Source organism: Syngnathus acus, chromosome 5, assembly GCF_901709675.1.
Source record: "Syngnathus acus chromosome 5, fSynAcu1.2, whole genome shotgun sequence".
Lineage (NCBI taxonomy): Eukaryota > Metazoa > Chordata > Actinopteri > Syngnathiformes > Syngnathidae > Syngnathus > Syngnathus acus.
In genome coordinates, this window is record NC_051091.1 from 3724870 (window position 1) to 3743708 (window position 18839).

Consider the following 18839-nt stretch of genomic DNA (forward strand, 5'->3'; position numbering starts at 1 on the left):
TCATCATCTCTCGGCACAGAGGTTTTTGTTTTGCACAAGTCTTGTGAGTGGCAGAGAAAGTGCTGCAGGTCCAAGGGGAGCAAAGTGAAGAGAAGGGGGATGCCACGCTGTCGATTGTTTGCACACAGCTTGCAGGTTTTGCGCCTCAGCACACACGCAGGGCCAGCCCCACTCAACCTCTTGCTGCATCGCAGTTCAATGTGATTATCAGCAGAGGACTTTGATTCCACTGTCAGTTGACATCATCGTTGCATCGTGGCGAAACGTTTGCGTGACGCTTTTCTACCTTCCGTGAGATCAAACCACGTTCTCAGCTGCTGATGAAACGACTCAATCTCGAGAACACGTGCTCAGAACCATCGAGTTAGCCCATGGCCACTCAAAAATCCAGCGGAAAAACAATGAAATTAAGATCTTGTGCAAAATGTTGATCAAATCAGAATACAATTATTTGCAAAACCTTTTTAATCCATGTTCACAGAGACAAGAATTTTAATTGCGTCCGAAAGTATTAGAATTAACGAGTAGACGAGTCAAACATAATTATCGCTACTCGACGTGGACAAAAGCGGTGTTTGTAAAATATATGGCGATCAGTAAGTGATGATAAAAGTACCGTATTTTCCGCACTGTAAGGCGCACCGGATTATAAGGCGCACCTTCAATGAATGGCCCGTTTTAAAACGTTGTCCATATATAAAGCGCACTGGATTATAAGGTGCACAGAATAAATAACTCAATGTGGCGCAAACGTTAATGCACTCACAATATAGTAACACTCGAAATAGTGAAAACAATATATCAATAACTCAACGTTGCTCAAACGTTAATATCACACAACACACAAAATAAACACGTAAAGCTTACTTTAATAAATTAGTCCTCATCCGCGAATCCATATTGGTCCATATATAAGGCACACCGGATTATAAGGCGCACTGTCGGCTTTTGAGAAAATTGGAGGTTTTTAGGTGCGCCTTATTGTGCAGAAAATACGGTAGTCCTAGTCGTAAATATGCATAGGCAGCCAAATTGTGTACATCTCAAGGTAAACGTGATAGTTTGTCATTCAACCATTACAGAACGTGCCTGTGATGAACGGCATCTGCTGTGCACAGTCAGCAGCGACACGCCTCGTGGTTGAGAGAGACGTGGAAGGCGGCCAAACGACCGCGTGATATAGCATGATGAGACGCCTCGTCATAAACAACCGGGACGTTAGCGCGGTATCATCTGAATGACAGGTGCCGTAAATACCTAAGGCAGAATAGAGACAACGGTTCATATAAATCCCATCGCGTTTCTTTGTACATAAAACAAGTCCGCTTTCAATGGACGAGAAGAACATCACTTTGACTTAATTTGCCAGCAGGAGAAAAGGACGACGTACGCATGTCCTTTACAGTAATGGCTGTTGTTATTTACTTGTTTACGACTTTCCACAAGATGTAATGGGATGGCTGGGTGAAAGTATTTGCTGGTAAATGACACAGAAAATAAGACCTTTATGTCTTCCCTCTTTTTCTCCCGCTCGCCCACCTCCCTCCCTCCCTGGCTATGGTCTGCATTTAAGTGAAGAAACATGAGCCTTGAACATAAGTAACTGTTTTTTACATTAGGTGCTCCCTGGAGGTTTGAGGAAAATATCGGGGCACTGTGTGAAATGTGAATGTGAAATCTTGCAGAAAGAAATATTTATGACCATTTTCTGCTTGATTAGAGTTGGAGGACAGGACTTGGAAGTCATTGAGTGGACAGTTGTGCTTCTGGGCTCACATTAAACAAAGAATACCATCGGGAAGATATCATGGTCGGTTTTTTTTCATTGTCGCTATTCCTATGTTAAAGCAAAAGCACTGGTAAGGGTTTCATCACTTTTGTGCAGGTCAGTTTCTTTAGTTGTTTCTTTTCCAAATGATTCTTTTGGAAAACAAAAAAAGCCTACATTTCCTTGTAATTTTCAGTAAATTGAGTATGACAAGTATTGAGAAAATGTAGTAATCATTTAACAGTCCAATCAAACAATCCATCCAATCACAATCCAGTTTGATACCCGGATGCACCCTCAACCATCTCAGACAAGTTTCCAACGCATCTACAAGGGCAAAATGGAGAATATAATTAATTTTTCAATTTCTCTCCGTGGATATCTAATGATTGTGCCCATGGATAGCCAAGGGCTCCAATTAAACATTAACATGCAAAAGAAAAGTTAGAAGCAGAAAGATGGTATTTTGGATTCAAACATGTAAAATATCTGGAGGGCAATATGGAAGGAATCAAACTAGTCGTCTAAGTTTATTTTTCAAATGACACCTACACTTAATTACTAAGATGTTATCCGCGTACTCAACGTTATATTTAGTTCTCCACACTGGAAATTAGGTTTGGTTCAACCTTTTCATGCTACGTAGAGAATATCAACAAGCTTTCAAATTGTCGGCTCTGTCTTTGAATAGGGTTGACTTGATTATGGATGGATGGATGAGCGGATGGACTGATTAATTGCTTTATTTATTTATTTATTTATTCATTCATTCATTTATTTATCCGTCCATTTATTTATGTATTTATTTATTTATCCATCTATTTATTTTTCTGCCCCGCGATTGGCTGGCAACCAGTTAAGGGTGTCCCCCGTCTACTGACCAATGACGGCTGGGAGAGGCTCCAGCACGCCCGTGACCCCCGTGGGGACAAGCGGTACAGATAATGAATGGATGATTTTTTTTTCTTAATAATTAGGAACTCTCATACACATCAGACTACCTTTAAAATAAATAATCCTTTATTGTTTGCCGAAGCTTGAATACATTCGAGGTGTCACCCTGTCCACCTATTTGCTTGTAAATTAGCTTTAAGAGCTTCCTCAGTAGCGAGGGTTGATTACATGTTTGATCAATCCTGCCGTTCAGCAGACAAGGAAACGTTCGGAATGTTCCCACCACTGTCCCCCACAACCAACCCGACAAATCCATTTGCTCGATACTTCGAGAGAATTCAGATGGTTAAGACTGCGGATTTGTCCTCTTGGTGTGACGTGCTATCACACCTCCAGTCTACTCTGACACTGCGATCTTTTGAGACTATACTCTTCAAAATAAAACCGGCGTTTAGGAGTGATTGAATTAGCGATTTGTGGCAACATTTATCTCAATCTTCGAGTAATTTGGTGCTCACTGTCTTAACACTCATGCTCAATGAAAACAATAAATTGTGTCCTTATCTTCGGGAGAGGAATCAAGATAGGAGCTTGAGGCTGTGGATTAAATGGGATTGATTTGGTGAGGAAGTTGACACAGGAAATTGATGCCCAGATCACATTGCATCTGGCGGGAAAGAGAGAAAGCGTTTTCCTTCTTTAATCATCGGGAAGCTTTGCTTCAAAAAGTGTCTCAGACGTGTCTTCGCCTCGCAATGAGTGAGACCTGGTTATGTCCAGTGTTAATTGAAAAAAGGGCTGTTGGGATTTGGAGGTCGCGAGACAAGAGAATTGGTGCTCACGGAAACTTGATCAATTATCACAGTTTGCGGAGCTCTTGAGGGCTCACTTCAAAGTGCCCCATGACAAAACAAAAAAAACCCACGAGGAAACGCGCCGGTACTATCATGAGCGCATTTAGATGTGCAATTTGGTGAGATGCCAAAATTTGTCTTTGCCTTTTCATCAAAGGCTTGATGAATTTACAATCGCCTCGAACGTATGACTCCGACCGCTGACGGACTTGATGTATTTCCTGATCTTCTGTCTGTGGGCCGGCTGTAAGTAAAGCTTCCACTCCCACCACATGTCCTGCCGTTGACGTGGAACATGTATGGGGCTCTGTCAGGCAGGTGCATCCTTTTTGCTGACTTCCGACCACACCGTTCCAGTTGTGTGTGTTTGGCTGGCAAACTATTTTAAACGTCTGACCAGCGGCCAGGAGGCCAGTGTGTTCTTTTCACCATCTGTTTGGAGAATGAAAACAAAAACAAATACTGAAAATCATTGCATTGTGTCGCTTGAATGCTTACAAAGCGAGATGGATTATGTGGGAAACAAGATTTGCTTTTAACACTTTTTTAAGGGACAAGAATCCACTTCACACCTTCGAACACAGCCAAGAAGTACCGTACACAGGCACTCGCCTTTATCCACATTTTATTTGAGTCTTCATTTTTTTATTCACCTCAAGCTAATTCATGTATTAATTGATTGAGCAAGTAATGCAGAATTGACAGTATGTAGCCCGCTTCCTAATAGATTCCCTCATTTACCTTCAGGGGAGGGAATGTTTTTGGAGCGCATTAGCTTTGCCGCGTCGTGGTCTGTCAGACGTTTTCTCTAAGGAATCTGTGTTTAATTTGAATAATTATACAAAATGTGTTCTTTTGGTTTGCAGGGACATCAGTGCCCCAGATGAATAAAGAAGTAAATTACTATAAGAAAAAAACACACCCAGGTAATTATTCTGAACGAGTAAATGAATGACCCATTGACGCCCAGTTTTAATTGATTTTGCAGCGGAAATTCATTTTATTATCCCTTTTGATGTGTTTTTGTCTCAAGCGTTGGGAGGGGTTTTAGCCGTGTATGTATTTTACTCTTTATTTGAACATTTTAACATAAAGAAAAGAATTTCTATTTCTACAGTACAACACATTTCATACACAAGGCAACTCAATGTGCTTATATGGCGCACGCTAGTACAGTGAGGGATACGAAGAATAGAAGGGAGCTCATTTTATACCACCAGTGCTATGTTACCAAAAAAAATACGGCTCTGTTATACTACATTTGACTGTTTTGAAATATGCATTGCAAATTAGAATACGAGCGAGGAAAGGCTGTGGTCAGAGAACGTCCGTTATTTGTTAAGTTGCACTACTCTACTTGATGTGCATTTTCTGGGTGATGACATGTGCCACTTAGCATGTAAATTCTTTAGCGATTCACCTCAAAGTGAACCCACCGAGAGTGATTCCGGTCCCGGCTTAAAGACAGAGGTGTGTTTTTTACGAGCAGGCGAGGCATGTCCTTTCCAAGGCCCTCGAGCACCGTATCCCGCTCCCCTCCCCTTTAATCACTGTATCAACTCCTCTCGTAAACTCCATGAGCTGTGTATTTGCCTGTGCGTCGACACGCACAAATTTCTCTGGCTTTGTTGTAATGTGCTCCTTTGTGGTTGGCCATTTTTTAAACATAATCAGCAAAAAATAAAGCTGTTGTAAGCTACCTCGTATTAAACAGGCGATTATTGGTAATAAATACTTTTTTTTTTATACATACTTATTACAGAGGTAGTTTTCTTCCTTTGCTTAATGAGAGTAATTTGACGTGCTTGAGAGATTACAGTGGTGGAATTAATGCTGCAATCCCCATTCCAATATAGAGCGAGATCTAAGATTCTTCACAGGTCGTGTGCTGCGAGATGCGCCCCTCTCACACAGCGGCTAATGGAGTTGAACAGCAGTCTGTCATCTGGCCGCCCACCACCCCAACATCTCTATAGCCCTCATGCCCTTGGTTCCTGCAATGTTTGTTGTTGGGACAACTTGGGCCCTCCTTCGTTTTATTTTAGGCAGGCATCTTGAGTCTTGTGGCTTGCTGAAGTGTTATGCTTGCAAGCTTACCTTTTCATTGCTTTTTAAGTCAAAAAAGTCTAAATTGCGATTGGTAACGACATCCTATTCCATGTCGGTACATCACCCGTTGATTTTTATAAAGAAGAGTAATGAATAAATACAAAATGAGTCAAAACCTAGAAACTTTGCCCCACCACCACGAGTCCGATCATCTACTTGCGAGACTTTAACACGTTACACTTGTGTGACGATTGATATGTCTAGACTCTGTAGGAGATTGCTCCTCTATGTGGCTGAAGCAATCAGATCCCTCCCGCCCTCCTCCTTTTCTCTCTCTTTTATTTCTTTCGGCCCAGGATCACATTTCCCATCTTGGAATGGCTTCAACAGAGACAGCGCTATTCCCAGGGAGCCATCTCACTGCTGCAACTCAATCCACAGCCAATTGGACGTGGCTGTGATTCATACACAGTCCGTAGACACGGTGGGAATTCTTTCCGGACGTTTATGATGTGGAAGGTCTTCCATCAGGAGAAGTTAAAACGCTGAGCAGCACATGGTCGACGGGCATCCAACTGGTCCTTTGGATGCAGAATTCATGATTATTGGGTACTCATTTAAAAAAAAAAACAATTCTACAAAAGTCACTGCGATATTGCATAACAATTGACACTCCGTTCAATTCAATTGTGATTTTTGGGAAAATCGATCGTGCATCTCGTGGCTGTTGCCATGTGGATAATTTGAAATATTTACTGTGTGCTGGGAGCTCAAGCACTCTTTGCCACATTGCCATTGTGTCTCCGTCGCCTTTTCTCTCAACGCAACTTTTGCCTTTCGGTTGCTTCCTGGTTGCTCTGGCTGCACATGGACTACATTCATTTATATTCACCGCAAGTGAATTGGAAGATTTCTGGATTTTACCAGTCATATCCCCAAAGTTTCAAATGTATCATGTTGAGTCTGCTACCGACAAGGCAACGTTAGTCTCCCATTTTAAACAATAGCATTCATGCCATGCATGATAAAATCCTCTCATCGTACTCAGGGTCTCACGCTGGGGTTTTTGGAAGTGCCCATTTTCCCAAGCGCAACCCCCGCACCCCCATCAAGTGATGCAAGACTTCCAACGAAGATGCAATCCGGAGGAGCGCATGTTTTCTGACAGTCCAACACAGTTGGCAGCTATCGTCTTTTTCACTTAAACTTCTTGATTTGTATTTTTGTGCCTGCTCTGAGTATCCTTTGGCATCATGCACTGGGAACAAAAAGGGAAAAAGTACCTGATATCTGTCATCATTGTTTCCAATGATTCGATCATCTCTATTTTTAGTTTCTTATTTATGAATTTAATCCATCCGTATGTCCGTTAACGCTCGACCACTCCAAATGCTAATTCTCACGGGCTTGAGCTTGATGCACGCCAACAAGGCAACACTGAAACTCTCCTGTTTTCGTCCTTATATTTTCACAAAGCATGTTTTTAGCACGTCCACCATGTGAACTCGGCCGACTGTACTGTGGATGTCACCATTGCACGGCATCGCTTTGAAATCTTTTACGGTCGCGTTGACAATCTCCTACAGGAAGAAAATGGTCTTTTTCTGGTCATCTGCCTGCTGTCACCATGTTGCAAAATGGCACATCTGTCTGATTTGTCTGTGTGACCTCCCTCCTTTACTACGGAGCCATTCCCAGCCAAATCCGAAGCTGAAATTTAAACACAGCACTTGGCTCAAGGTGGAGAGACGCGACCGAGCAGCGATAGACTTTCCGCCGGAGTGGAGTAAATCAGCATCAAGTGCCTGTAAGCTCTACTGGAGCTGATGACGCTAAAGAAGAAAATGCGCTATCTTAATGGTACATATTTTCACGAGGCAGCCAAGTTGCCTAATATGTCTATTCTTATGAGTCATTTACTTCTTTAATTACCTTTAGCAGCAGATGCACAACGGTGTATTAATGTGAATGATTTTTACTGCCACTTTATCATACCGAGCCTCGGAAGTTGAAAGGCGTAATTGAGGCGGAACAGCGACTCACAAGAGAAACAATATACCGTAGACTTGGGAGTGTGTTTACGAGGTAACGGCCACACGGACGTTGTAATAAACACAGAGTCTATTTAATAATGGCAAGTGAAGGAAGGAAATGCTTTTAGCTAGATCTGCTCGGTTATTGAATCATCCTCATTGTTTGGCATAATCAGACAACAGCGTGTTCACTTCCATGTGTCTCTTCGAGTGTCATCACAGTTTGGCCTGCTTCTTTTTTTGCTGGCAACAAAAAGTTACTGCTAGAGAAGCTTATTTACTGTTCCCATATTTGCTGCCTGTGCAACTCTCAACAATCCATGTCATTTGCATATGCTGGCTTTTGGTGTGTCTGTGTGTTTTGTCTGCAGCTTGTGTACTTTCCTTGGTGTGATTTTCACCCGCAGCCCGCTCCGAATAGAGGCCTTCTTTAGCCATCTGTTGTTAAGCTGCTGGCTAAGCGAGGCTAGGGAATCCAAACAAATGCAGAATACACAGCAAACGGAAGCTGTCAGGCTTGCATAAGTGGGCTGACCCCGCCGGGGACGTGAGGGCAAGGGTGACCTCGCAAGTACCGGGCTCCACCCGCCTCAACCGCCTTCTTTGGGCACTCTTTCGTTTGCTGCCGTGTTAGTCGAGTTGGATTCACTTCATGTTACTTGAAAATCCCATTCTTTCTGAAATAGTGGAGCGGACGCGGCGTGTGACCCTACTTATTTTTCTACTCGAATAAGTGAGAATTGCACATGGCCTGGATCTTCTGAAAGTAAAAGACCAAAGACTGGTTTGTCTTTGAAAGGAAAGAGCAGAAGTGAAGAATGACAGGTGATTGTAGAATCGGTGGCAAAGTCAAACACGTAACCTTGACATTTAGGCCCATGCTGCCGAAAACCCCGCAGAGGCCCCAGACGGAAGCCAGAGGGCCCGCTATCTTGTGAGACGGACTACATTAAGGGCTAACCTATTACTCGTGTTGTTGCTGGCTGTCTCCGAGCTGCCATCTCTTGCCTAATAATGTCTTCTGATACGTGTCTGTTAAGTAAATACAGCAAAACACACACGGCGCCGCCTGCGCCTGCTCCTGCGTGGGAACACGTGCGCATCTCATTCCATCTCCTCCTTTCGCCGTGGCCGCAGGGATCAAGTTACACCTGCTTGCACATCGTCTGGCAATTAGCAGCAATCTGCTTCAAATCATTCCACGTTCAAGGTCTCCACCACCTGTAGCGACAGGAGACAGACATTTGTAGAACGAGAGAGAGAGAGAGAGAGAGAGCTCTTCAATAACGGCCCAAGAAAACCAATCCTGTTTGAAACCCTTCAAATACATCTGCTAACTAATTTATTTCATCCATACTTTGGCTTCTTAAATTACATTTCTGCTTGGTTTTCAACAATTATGATGTACAGCATATGGCAGTAATATGGTAATTTTCGGACTATAAGTCGCGTTTTTTTTCATAGTTTGGGTGGGGGGGCGACTTATACTCAGGAGCGACTTATGTTTTTTTTCACACATTTTTACTTGATCATTAACACATCACTTACTTACAAGTATAGTTGACCACTTCACATGTTATTTTTAGTATAGTTGATCACTTCACATGCTTTGATATCTTTATCTTGAACATATTCAAAACATGAAAAATAAAGAGAAAAAATCAAATAAAGTAATTAACACTTTAAAGCGCCATATCCTCTGGACATGTCCTCTGTCACCAGGATGACATAAAGGACGAGAAATTTGATCGATGGATTTAATGATTTGGAGTGACACAAATGGTTTGATAATATTGTTGTTTATGTGATAGTTATTTAAAATATAGTTTATATATCGTTGTATGGGCCTGTGGAATAATTTGAACTGCGGCGCGGCACACGGCATTGTTGACAAAGGACGATCGATGGATTTAATGAATTGGAGTGACACAGATGGTTTTATAAACGTGTTATTTATGTAATAGTTTTTTTTAAATAACTGAATGTTACGTCAGGCCCGTTCTCAGCTCCTCGTTTGTGTTTGTCACGTTAGCATACCGTATCGTTTAGCCTGTTGTTGCTCGTTCATGTCTGTTCTTGGTGTTGAATTTTGTCGAATAAATTGCCCCCCAAAATGCGACTTATACTCCGGAGCGACTTATGTATGTTTTTTTTTCACATTTCTGGGCATTTTATGGCTGGTGCGACTTATACTCCGGTGCGACTTATAGTCCGAAAATTACGGTATATATTCTTTTTATTATTGATGTTTGTGCCCAGAGGAGTTGGTTTGCTTTTGTTGTGGACTGGGGTGATGTGTTGTATTCAGCCGAGTACTAACACGACTGTGTGGCAATGCTCTGAGCTGGGATTTGTAAGACACCCAGAGCTGGCTTTAGCAGCAGGAAACCCCAAAGCCTGTAAATAATCCACATGTGCAGACAGCACATAAAGACATCCAGTACTTAGCAGTTCTCTTATCGCAGCTTGATGGCCCCGGGGACAAAAGAGATGCGCCTCCGTGTAAACACTAATATGATGCGAAAAGTAGATGCGGATAATATTTTAGCACAGGGAATCAATAGTACAAAAGATGACTCCATAGGACAAATGTGTTGCTGATAAAGCTTCTCGTGTGCTGCAGGTTGTTTTATAATCAACAAACCCTGCAGCTTTCCCCCCCCCCCCTCAGTTGTGTGTGAATTTGTATTATTTTTTTTTCCTCCACAATGTATGGCCATAGTGATTGTGAGGGTCATTATTTGCCTTTTCCACTGTTCACTTCTCAGGGGAACCTGCTTAGCATAGTTATCCGGCTCAACTGTTCTCTGCCCGTGCATTGATTTGTTCAATCAACCCGTTCGATGTCCAAACAAAACAAAACGGCTTAAATTTTGAGGTGTGACGGGTGTTCTGTGCCTGTCAACACTTTGCTTTATCACGTTTGGCCGAAGCAGCTATCAGAATGGAGTTGTGACACAAGTGAGCGGTATCTCTGAATGGAAGATCAAAAAGATGAGATTGCAGAGTTGAGGGAGGAGAAAGCTCTGAAATAGTGGACTGGGTGTTATGTAAACTTGTAGAAGCAGTTTGCATGCTAACATTAGCAGCATTCCTGATGGTGAAAGAAAAAGTCCCATTTGGTGCTTTAGTCGCCTTTGAAAAGTCACTTTGTCTTATAACCCAGAAGAAATAGTCAAGTGCCGTCAGGCAGCAATTTGAATTTAATTTGCCAAAGTCAAGATGATCATGACTCTGTTTTCAATTGTGTGATCACATAATTATTGTCCTTGCTATAATTAGAAGAATGATTTCATATAACCGTTGACATGAATAGAATGAGGCTGATAATCTTTCTAATTCCCCGCAAAATTGCCTTTGCTAAATTGATATGTTCCTGAGGCAGGGCGCTACCTCATTTTTTTTTGGAGAGCCACCAAATGTTATGAATAATTTGCATTTTGTTATGGTTTTCATTATTTTTCAACAGACTTGATTCTTTACTGACAAAAGAATCACTACAGGTTAATTGATACTCGCTTATTTACTTATCTACAAACATTTCAGTCAGGGAAGAAGACTCAGAAATGCATTTCTTTATCCATTGCTCTCTGAACTTTCCATCATATCCTGTTGACTCAACTCATATGCTGACACTCACAGACACACGCACACACATTTGAATGTCTCACTGCATTTGTCATCAGTGGAAAAACAATCATGTTGACATCTTTTGAAGAAAGAACACATTTGCTGTCGGTTACTTTTCAATAACATTGACTGCTTTGCTTCTTGATTATATTCAATTCTTCATCACTAAGTTATCCTTCAGTTCTTCATCCAGGCACCCATGTGACTTGGACTCTTTTTTCAAAGCCTAAGTCACACGTCAGTATCTTCTGGCGCCAATTCACTGCATGTATCCCAATAATCGAAGAGAGAACTGATAGATTTTCCAACTATGAGATGAGCGATGTGCCCCTGACTCTTTGTTTCATTGTGGGAGCAATCATCTGAGAATGATGGAAAGAATGAAGCTGGTTATTTACCCAGATGGTTTACTGGTGGAGGTGTGAGACAGGCCAGCTCGCTGTGGGAACACAAGGCTTGCTTTTCTTGGTATCGCTGACCGTTTTGGAGACCGCAGTCTTTTTTTCCCCCCCAGCACTCGTCAGCTTTGTTTGCTCTGGATGGCATGTTTGATTATTTATCGTAAGGGAAAAGGGAGTAGCTGGAGCAATAAACATGTGACTTCACTGTATTTTGTTTTCCACCGAGAAGATATTTGAGGCCGTCATAAAGTTGTTTATTTGCTTTCTTGATTGTAGTTTGGCAGAGCTGAAGGAGAGCCAAAATCTCTGATAACTATCAGACAATATAAAATGCTCTCAACGGAACGTCTCTCTCTGGATACACTTGAGTTTGTGTTTTGTCATCCGATCTTTGTTTATTCCAACTTTACCTCCGGTAAATGATATCATGGGAGCGTATCAAGCGATTGTCTGCTGTGTTTATCTGTTCATTGGCAGACAATATTGTTTTTGAAGCATCTGCACTGAAAAGAAAAAAAAAAAAAGAGCACAGGTGTGCACTCACGGGATGTATTGCTGTTTGACAATTTTTCTGTTGGGCTTCATAAAAAAATCATTTAACCTATTTTCTCTTTCAGACTCTCCAGGTAGCACGACAGTTACTTCTGCAGCAGCAGTTTCAACAAAACACTGGCCGCAGTTCCCCCAAAACAAATGACAAAGACCAAAGCCAACAGGTACTGTGAAATATTTTGTGCATTTTTCAGTCTGCTCAGCCATTGGATTCTATTTCTCAAATTAAAAGCAAAAAGTAAGCTCAAATGTTGATTTTTCTTAATTATGCGTTGTAATACACAAATGCATCATTGAAAGGCAGATATGCGCAACCACGGAGGCGTTGACTACCGATTCAATAACGATTTTGCATTATTTTTAGCCACACTCTCTAGCCGGCCGAAGCTCGTTACCAGTACGACGTAAATGGATTGCGTCTACCTACTACATGCTCAAAGGTTACACAAGCGCATTTGAATCGCCCGGCAAATTTTTTGGGTACCGCTTCCACCCTTCAGTTACCTTTTTTTTTTTTCCTCTTTCTCTAATCTGTGCTTCTGAGTTTTGACTGGTGCTACTGCAGAGGTGCTAAGTTGACATGATTGAATTTTCCATTCAGTCTGTATGCTGCTTCACGTATCTTTGCTTGGACGAGCGAATCAGTTGTTTGTATCAGTGTGAAATTGCTAACAACTTCAGGGCATATTGGGTGATTAATAGGGAGGCCCTGTCCTTTGTGCATGTAGTATATATAATATTTAATACCCCGACTGTCCCATTGGGAGCCCTTTTTAATGAGCCATTGTAGCGGCTAGGTCTAATGTCAGGTTGTGAAAAAAGCTTCTTTGTTGTGCAGATGTCTTCAGAGTTGCTCCAGAGGATGAAATATGACTGCGGTGACCTTTCAGTTATGTGCATATTTGTCAGGATTCAAATAAGTTAAAGGGATCAAACCCAACAGTTTCGCCAGCCTGGCAGGGAATTGTGCGTCAGAGGTCAACAGAGGGGAGCACAATCGCAAATTCCTACGTACAGCCAGTTGTTGGTACACAGTAAAGTACTCGGCCATCTTGGGCAGACAAAGACAAAATTAGAATTCTAATTTATTAATGTATACAGAGAGCTTGGCCAAGCTGTCACTCAGCTTTTGAAAAGAGAGTTGCCCGCCACCCCGCCCGACTCATGCCCACTTGGTGTGAAAAGAGCGCAGACTTACTGGAGTATCTTTACTAACAGCATAAATTGCCTGATGTCCATTGTTCTCCTTTGCCGGGTTAAATTTGCAGCAATGCAAATGCCACACGTCCGGAGGGTGTTTATCTCTGAATTACATGTTCTGCTCATTAAACAAATCCCAGTCCCACACAATCACATTCAGAGCGTAAACATGAGTTGTGAGTACATCTCAGATTGCTCTCTCTCGCCGACTCATCTACTGTCCCCTTTTAAAACCACGCCGGTGCTGCAATCAGCGTGAACGTTCACCGTCTCCATTATACGAACACCCTGTATAATGATTTGCCGTTGGACCAGACTAGTTCATAAAAGGCATGATCCAGCAGTTATTAGGCTGTGTAGTAAACCTCATAAAAGCACCTGATGCGTGGAAAAGGCTGTGCTCAACTCAGTGCTCTTCCCATTAGGCACAAGAAGATGCGCTTAGAGACTTTTAACTCATTTGGAGATGGAGATTTAGAGGTGTACTTTCCAATTCACTCTTAGTCGAGTCCAAAATAATGAAGTCAAAGTCTGCTTTATTGTCAATTTCTTCACATGTCAAGACACACAAAGAGATCGAAATTACGTTCCCACTATCCCACGGTGACAAGACATAGTACACAATATACATACAAGTAAACAACACAAAAAGTCAAAACAAGAAGGCACAAACAATGAATAAATAAGAGTGATGAATAAATAAATAACATAACAAATAAGAGGAGCAAAAATGGAGCAAGAAGGGGGGGGGGGGGGGGGGAAGAGTTCAGGATCCTAACAGCCTGGAGTATGAAGCGCAGTGTACGCACGGCATCGGAAATAAAGTGACTTCACAGCGGTTTTCGTGGTAGTAAGTCAAAGAGGACGTGGAGCGCTTGATTTACATTAGATAGCTCTTTTCATGGCTCCAACCAGGGTGCCCGCACACGCACTACTCCTTTGCTGCCTCTGGATAAAAGATGCCTCCGCTTGATCCCATCTTACCTTGAGGCACCTTAATCATCCTCGATATACAAACAGCTTCCTTACCCGCTGAATGGAGTGCAGCAAAACATACTTGACCGGTCGAAAAGCCAACGAATTACATTGACAGGATGACATGTGTAATTAAAATAACCCATGTCACTCGTACCTTTAACGCTTCGCACCTACAGTGACAGGACGACGAGAGCCAGCGACTCCCACCCCGCTAATTACCATTATCAGTGAAATGCCGAGGCTTGACTCATTAGTTCCTTGTGCATTTAATTAGAAGCCGGCTGAAATTGGATTTAACTTATTACTTTTTCATGGATCACTTTCTTGTCATCACTTCAAATTGGATTGCAGCCCCAGGTAACTAATTATGCCAGCCGTAGGATCAGGAATAGAGAAATAGGTAATTAGGAACAACACTGTCGGACCCTTGCTGATAGTCCACCGGCATCAAAGAAGGGGGGGGGGGGCTCGTAGGTGTCATTGCAAGGGATCCCGAGAAAGGCATCAACCTCCCGTCGCGGGATTAAGCGCTATTCAGCGCGGCTTGAAGACGTTATGTCAACATGATGTCTTTGCTACCCGTTTGATGCCCGGATTGCATTTCTTTGCGAGACGGGATTGGCCGGCATTATTCATGTCATTGGCACAGCGATCGGTCGGCCACAGGCCAGCTCATGTTCCCGTTGCAGACTTGACTCGGAGGTGTCTACATTTGGTATGAAATATACATCGACCACAACAAATGAAGCATGAGCCACAAGGCCGTTTTGAGTTGCATCATAGCAGAAGTAGTTTGCTTCCTCCAGAAAAGGGAACTCAGTGCTTTTGTGGACTTTCACCTTAATGTGCTGATCGCCTTGTCAGGTATTGGAATCGAAATTTGATTTGTGTATGGTGGTATGAATTACATGAATACTTTTGAAGAAGTTAGTACGATTTTTTTTTCTCCCCTCTATTTACTGCTTTTGTCCTCTTTCCCCTCTGCCTTGGTGTTTGTTCCCCATCGTTGTCGTGCCTCGCTGAGGGGCATCTCCAGGTCAACAGATAATGTCTTTGGTGTGTCCAGGATGAAAGGCCCTTAAGTTGCGTGGCCCTCAAACGCCCCCATTCAAGCGCATGCGCTTTTTGCATCCTTCGTTTGTGGTCTAAGCGTGATGTGACACAATCCATGGGCCAATCCTCCTGCTGACAGGACGAGGAGGAGCTGCCGTCTTTCTTTCTTTGAGTCTCCTACTGCTTCTGCAATGGGCCCGTGGCATTGCCCTGACACATGTATACCACAGCGCACCAATCTGTAAGTCATTAGAGCACTGGGCCAGCCAGGCCTGTCAGCTGGAGCCCCGCCCGCCAGTGCCGCAGGGTGATCGGAGACAGCATTATGAGGTGTTTCTCAAACTAAGTCAGCCAGTTGCCACGAGTGTCAAAGTAGTTGTTGCCTGCTCGCCAAGCAGCAGTGAGCATGAGATTATATCATCAGAAGTATAGTTGCTGCGGTCCACACGGAAACGGAGCCCACCTTTTTCAAAATGTTCCCTTTAACAGAGGCTGAATTGCTTTTGTATATGCCAGGCCTGAAGTGCCGCTAACGCTGCCACAGGAAGTCACCAAAAAGAAGAATAAGTGAGCCTGTGCAATGTAAACAGTCATAACAGTGGAGGGAAATGCAAATTGCGCAAGAAAGGAGACATTTGTGTCGACTGACGACGAGCTGCAACTTGATCTCCCTTGCTAGATTTTTTAAAACGGACGTTTATTTTCTCAGCTATAAGAAAAAACATTTTTCAAATGTGCAGTGATTTTTGTTGTTGTAATTTTAGTTTAAGTGCTTGCACAACATAAAATTGTCTCGATCCAGATACATTTTTTAAGTCGCCTACTTCAATAATATATCTGGATTCAAATGATTTCAATTTGTGCAACCAGTTGATTTAAAAAAAAAAAAAAGGGAATAAATTGAATACCTTTTTTCCTGTGTGTATACTTGCTCAGTTTCAAAAAATCCACACTCAAGTGGAAGATTCTCAAAAGATTTGATTCTATGTTTCTGTCTGTTATTTTACGTCTGGAGGTGATACTCTAATGAAATCATGTTTATATGCTTTGAGGTGAGACACTCTGTCCTTCATGATCAGCCCAAAACCGAGAATGATGCTCGCGTGAAACCCCAGGATCAAGCTGTCCCTTTTGCCGTCTTTTGTCATTGTCATGTTGTAAAAATGCATTATGCGCACTGTATAGATTCAATCCAGGTTTGGGCTAATCCTGTCAGAATGAAGTCATCTGTCCCAATTCCGCATAGCAAACAAGCACTTGGGGGGGCTGCTGTGGTTCTCCTCCTCTCCTAGCCAATATGATGAGTGTCGAATCAGCTCCAGTCACAGCGCTGGGAGCCATTCTATCCTTTCCAGGCCTTCATTTTTGCCGCCTTTCCCTGCAAGCAGTTTGTGCTCTCTCTCACTCACTCACTCACTCACTCACTCACTCACTCACTCACTCACTCACTCACTCACTCACTCACTCACTCACTCACTCACTCACTCACTCACTCACTCACTCACTCACTCACTCACTCACTCACTCACTCACTCACTCACTCACTCACTCACTCACTTTGGACAATTGAGGCACTGGTTGGCATCTTCCACCCTGGCCGCATTTGAGTTTTGAGAAGACTTTGTAATTGGAGCCGTATCGTTTTCTTCAGCCTGAGCGGAGCAGGGCTGAGCCTAACCAGGCATTACAGTACTTTCACTTGAACTCAAGCAGGAAATGGGAGTGTTTTATAATGCAATTCACTCTGTCATGGGCACAAACACTCACTCCTCCTCGAAAACTATCACCGGGGATGCAGTCCGAGGCTCAAGGTTACTGGTGTTTCTCTACGCGCGGGGAAATAAAATCTATATAGCGTGCATCCCATCGACACCAAAGTGTAATTATTTTACATGGCGCTGGCACAGAAGCAATGGATTAGAAAGACCGTGTGTGAGAGGAGATGCTTGAACTGTGTGTCTGCTAAATTTATCACAAGGCCGTTGGGAGTGTTGAAATGAGAACAGTGGCCTATTACTGCTAAGAAGGTGTTTTATTGAGAATACGTCGACATGCCACCCCAGGGAGGATGCTGAGGAAGAAGAAGATGGCCCTTGGCCTCAACCGCCGCCTGTGCGTTTGAGAGCGAGCACGCATGCAGTTGCGCGAGAGCTGTCTTGCCCGTCTCGGATAGAAAATAAAAGCACCTTCGCCAGCGTTTAATTATTCAGCGTGACATACAATGGAATTGTCACTTTGAACACTTGAGGTGTCCCATTCAATAATTAATATGGGCCGGGCCGGCTTAGCCCTGCTCATTGTTAGTTATTAGCCGGCGAGAGAAGTGGCTTGTCATGCCAATACTGTGTTTAGCGGTGTTTATTTGACCAATGTGTTTGTGGACTGGAGTGCAACCCGTGAACATTCTTTCATCCTTGGCCAAGGCTTTATGGCTTGTTGATATGTGATGCGTTAAAACTCACGGTTGCTGCCTGCTGTTTATTTTCACAATCATTAAAGTGAGGCGTTAATCTTTGCTCGTATTCTTTGTTGAATAGATTTATTTTTATCACTGTTGAAAATGTCTTTTAATGGCAACTTTCAGCCTTTTATTAGGGTTTGATGTACTCTTGGATGAGTAATAACATGAAGCCGGTGCTACAAAAAAAAAGGTTTGGCCACATAAGGCATGCTTTGCCTCTTGCTGTCAAACCCCTTGGGCAGTTCAACTTCATCTCCAGTAGGTGGCAGAGGTCTATTTACTTCTCATGTCTTGGCTGCTCAGTGAGTGCACATGGGTGTTTTTAATGGTGTGACGTTATCACGGCAATAATTGCTCTCATTGGGATGTCATTGACGAGATTGCTTGCTCGTGGCTCTCCCTTTTTAGTTTTTCGAAAGGCGCAAGTGTCACTAACTGGGAGAAATTTGTCACCTTCATATTCATTTTGATGACACAATACACTCAAACATGGCATTTTTGTCATAGATAACCCTCTGCAGTTGGGAAACTGTGTAAACAACAGTGCGTCAGAGTTGTTTATTCATTTGTTGTTGAGTCACATCTTTTGTCCTGGCACTCAAAATATTTCCATTGAGCAGAACAATAAAGGGCTGATAGCTTGGCAAGTTTTCTTTCTTTCCGCTGGATAGCAATGTGTACTTATCTGTTGTTTAATTAAAGGGCTTCTCATCTATAGGCTTCCATTGTTTGCATAGCATGGCCAGAGTCCCAGCAGAGGTCAAAGGGTCAACCTTTTTTTTTTTTTAAGTGACACCCCTCATCCCCCTCCTTCCACAAAGCCACGGGTTCACCTGCAGCTCAGCCTCCAGCTCTCCATTGTGTGGCCCCATTTGAATTAATGATGTTTAGAGGGATGCTCGTGATTGGTGGAGAAGGGTGTGGTTGATTGGGTAGTTTTGTATCTTGTCAGCCTGGGAGTCACCT

The 18839-nt window shown here is 42.9% G+C and overlaps 1 protein-coding gene across 9 annotated transcripts in view; it reads left to right on the forward strand.

The window, feature by feature from the left end:
• The window catches only part of foxp1b (forkhead box P1b), an 89889-nt gene that overhangs the window by 37349 nt on the left and 33701 nt on the right, over window positions 1-18839 (forward strand). For all 9 annotated transcript variants that reach the window (XM_037250856.1, XM_037250855.1, XM_037250848.1 and 6 more), the window contains one exon: window positions 12247-12345. In XM_037250856.1, the coding sequence (XP_037106751.1) occupies window positions 12247-12345 (99 nt within the window). The remainder of the gene's footprint in view (window positions 1-12246; window positions 12346-18839) is intronic.